This window comes from Streptopelia decaocto (genome assembly GCF_964273445.1).
Source record: "Streptopelia decaocto genome assembly, chromosome: 6".
Classification (NCBI taxonomy): domain Eukaryota; kingdom Metazoa; phylum Chordata; class Aves; order Columbiformes; family Columbidae; genus Streptopelia; species Streptopelia decaocto.
Genome location: NC_138660.1, coordinates 18843321 through 18846980, shown reverse-complemented (window position 1 = coordinate 18846980; position 3660 = coordinate 18843321). Strand labels below are relative to the sequence as shown.

At 54.6% G+C, this 3660-nt stretch overlaps 1 protein-coding gene across 1 annotated transcript; it reads right to left on the bottom strand.

Annotated features, from left to right (window-relative positions):
* Nucleotides 1-226: 226 nt before the first annotated feature.
* Nucleotides 227-3660, bottom strand: RNF228 (ring finger protein 228). The gene has a single exon (XM_082056136.1). It carries the CDS (start codon nt 3474-3476, stop codon nt 2637-2639), a length of 840 nt encoding a protein of 279 aa, XP_081912262.1. The 5' UTR covers nt 3477-3660; the 3' UTR covers nt 227-2636.

Sequence of the window (3660 nt, the reverse complement as noted above, 5' to 3'; positions counted from 1 at the left end):
TGGAGCAAGAGCTCGGCAGTGAGCTCCAGCGCAGCCTCACGAGTGCTCACAGCTTCGGCACAGCTGCACGAGACAGAGTTACAGCAGCGACTGCTGGGCGCGCTCATCTAAACTGCAAGGTACCGGAGCTTACCTGATTTAACAGAAATGCTGAAACGCATGCTGCATTTGCACTAGAAGCACAAACAGGTAAATCATATATTGGTGCATATGATGTACACATGTACATATCTCATATATTTATTTTTCTTAGAAAACATTGCTGCTGTTTATGTCCATTAATTTACATATATTTATTCTTACTACAGTATCATTTATAATACTACTTTCACTTCTATAGCACCTTCTCTTCAAGGATCTCCAATTGCTTAAAAACTTTAATAAATAAAGCCTCACATCTTGCCTGTGAGGTAGGTCAACACTATTATCAAACTTTACAGATGCATTAACTGAAGAACAAAGAGGTTAAGGCCAACATTTTCTAATATTTTTACCTGAAGTCAACCATCTAAATTCTCATTTAGATGCTTAAATAAAAGTCTCGTGATTTTCTTTGGTGCAGAACATCCACAACTACTGCTGAAATCAACAAGGGCTGATAGTCAGGCCTGATTTTAGGAGGCACACACCTTTTATGTGGCTAATGAGCAACTCCAAGTTAGAAATCACTGGTCTAAACACACCAACCACGGTCAGAGCCACAGTTGATCCCAGTAATTTATCTCCTCGGGGTCTTTATACTATGGTATATGATTTAAAAGGCTGGTGCAGATCTTTTTAAATAGACATAAGTGACACAAAAATCATATACTGTTTCCACAAACTGTGTCCATCATAACAGAGTCTGTATAAATACTACTTGGGTTTGTGGGGTTTTTGGGGGCAGGGGGTTGCTTTTCACAGATTTGTGATAATCAAGACAATGCACAGCACACATCACTTGTGCAGTCATAAAACACATCACACACCTTCACCTGCTGTCTTTACGTTTCTACATAATAAATTCCTTTGCACTTGTGATAAATAGAAGTGGTCAAGTAAAGAGGTCTATTAAGAGGATACTTGTCAGAATATCATGCAGACAGCTTGCAAAACACACATACTAAAAGATCACTTTTAAAATTCTTGAATTGTTAAGCACGAAAATAATTACCTCATTCCATTACAGTACTGTGTAGAAACATGGAATAAGCAGCATTATCTTATTCCCAATAGAATAGATTGTAACAACTAATTAAGTTAAAAAAATTCAGGCACCAAATGAATTATCCTGCAACATAGAACAGTATCTATATAGAGTGCTCTCCTTAATATACTACAAAACCAGCTGTATGGCAATGTTTTTCCATTTCATACTATGAGCATGTCATCACATTTCAGAGATAACCTTGATGTTCCAACCTTGCAAAACAGAAACATTTTCTACTGGCCTTTACAGAAACTCATAACACAGAAGAGAAACTTACCAAGAGGGGAAAATCATCGTCTCATCATAGCTACCTCGATCAAAGGTAAACGTTCAGTACAGAAATTACGCTACTGCACATGCCACTTTTACAGTGACGCTGAAAGTCTGTATTTTAATGTGGGCTTCTCTCACTGTGTAAAAATTGAGATCAATGGTCAGTGAAACATTACTCCCTAATGTAGTCTATTAGCTCTATTTTAGAGCTCCATTAATTAAATCATCCTCCATAAATTGTTTTAAGTGTGCAATGTAGTGTTTCAGTCTCCCACATTAAATGAGAATTTCAAAGAATTAAATAACAGAGCTTATTTTAAGCAACCAACAGAGGGCCCAATGGCCTTCTAATAAAATTATAACAAAACCGTTCTCAATACATTGTAGGGAAACTTTGGCTCAGTTTCTTTAAGATAATACATTTCTGTTACAGCTTCTTCTATATGTACTTATTAACTTCACAAAAGGGAAAACACAAAACGCATTTAACATCGTGATCCTCTTCTGCTCCTAACCACAGTGAATCTCTCCAATTATCTTCCAGGTGGGGGCAACAGTAAGCCAGATTTCTTTAATCGAGATTGTGTCCTTCTGCATCAGGGAGCACAGAAATCAGGGTACGCTCTGTCGAGAGGCGGGGAGGAGCGCGCTTCCCAGCCTCAGTCAGAGCCCCGGCTCCTCAGGGACGCCCTTCCACACATCCTTGCTACAGACACGCGCCCTGCTCTCCCTCCAGAGCGGACGGTCCCTTCGCAGCCCCTCGCCCGGTCATCCTGCGGACCATCCCCGCTACCTCGGGCCCCGCCAGAGCCGGGGGCTGGCCTGGCTGCACGGCCTATCGTGCCACCGTGGCGGGCCTGGGGCGTCACCATGGCCGGGCAAGGTCCTGGACTTGTGACCGCGGCGGGCCCGGGCCCTGCTGCCCCCGCCGCCACAGCAGGCCCAGACGCACCGCTGGCGGGCCCGTTACACCCGGGAGAGCCGCGGCCTCGCCCGTTCGGGGCTCACACCGCCCAAACGCGGCCGAACCGCTCCCCGCGCCGGCAGGGCCACCCGGCCGCGCTGTCCCCTCACAGCGGCGCCTGGGTCCCTCCCAGCCCGCTCCGCGCTCTCGCCCCGCTCGCTCAGCCCCGCAGCGCCCTTCGCCGCCCGGCCCCGCTCCGCTCCGCCGGCGCTACGAGTCGCTCCGGCGGGCAGCCGCAGCCCGGCCCCGCGGGGTGCCGTTGGCCGTCGCCCCGCCGGTCGCCGCCTCGGGCCGGTACTTGAGCCAGCAGATGAGCCATGTGACGACTACGGAGAAGAGGGCGAGGATGCTGGCCACCGACAGGCAGATGGGCCCCACCGGCGACGGCGAGGCCGAGGCGCCGGGCCCCGCGTCGCCGCTGTACTGGTTGACGAAGATGAGGCCGGTGAAGAGCAGCACCACCATGGAGAGGAAGGAGACGACGACGCACACGCAGCCCGCGCTCAGCGCCGCCCGCTTGCAGCTCTGGCAGCTCTCGTAGCCGCCGCCCGAGGAGCGCGGCCCGGCGCGGCCGGCGGGGGCGGGGGACGGCGGGGCGAGCGCAGCCGCCGCCTCCCGGGCGCGGGGCGGGCGGCGCGGCGGCAGCGGCGGGAGGCTGTCCTGGGGCAGCGGGTCGCGGGCCCGCAGCTGCGGCGGGCAGGCGGCGGCCAGCTTGGTGTTGACCGGCAGGCCGTGGACGCGGTGGTCGGGCAGCGCCGTGCGGTGGCGGCAGAGCGGGCAGGCCAGGGAGCCGCCGGCCGAGCGGCCGGGCCCCGAATCGGCGGCGGAGGCGGCGGGCGGCTGCTGGGCGGCCCGCAGGTGCAGCTGGCTCAGGCACTCCTGGCAGAAGGTGTGCAGGCACTCCAGCAGCTTGGGCGCCCGCCGCTCCAGGTCGAAGTAGTTGTAGCAGATTTTGCACTCGTAGTCCTCGTAGCTGGGGGCGGCCGCAGCCGCCTCATCCTCCCGCCGCCCGCCCTGCCCTACGCCGCCCTTCTGCGCCGGCTCGGCCATAACATCTCGCCGGAGGGCGGACGGAGCGCCGCGGAAAGGCGGAGAGTCCCGGGCCGCGCCGTGCCTGGGAGGCGGGCGGGGAGCCGCGGCCCCGCCGCCTCCTGGCCGCGCCCGCGGGCTGCGGCCCGGCGGGAGGGAGGGACGGACGGCGGGAGGGCTGCCGGCCGCCTGCGTGCACCGCCCG

What these genes read in the sequence shown, in the direction of transcription:
- RNF228 (XM_082056136.1), bottom strand. Translation starts at nt 3,476, where the DNA reads ATGGCCGAGCCGGCGCAGAAGGGCGGCGTAGGGCAGGGCGGGCGGCGG.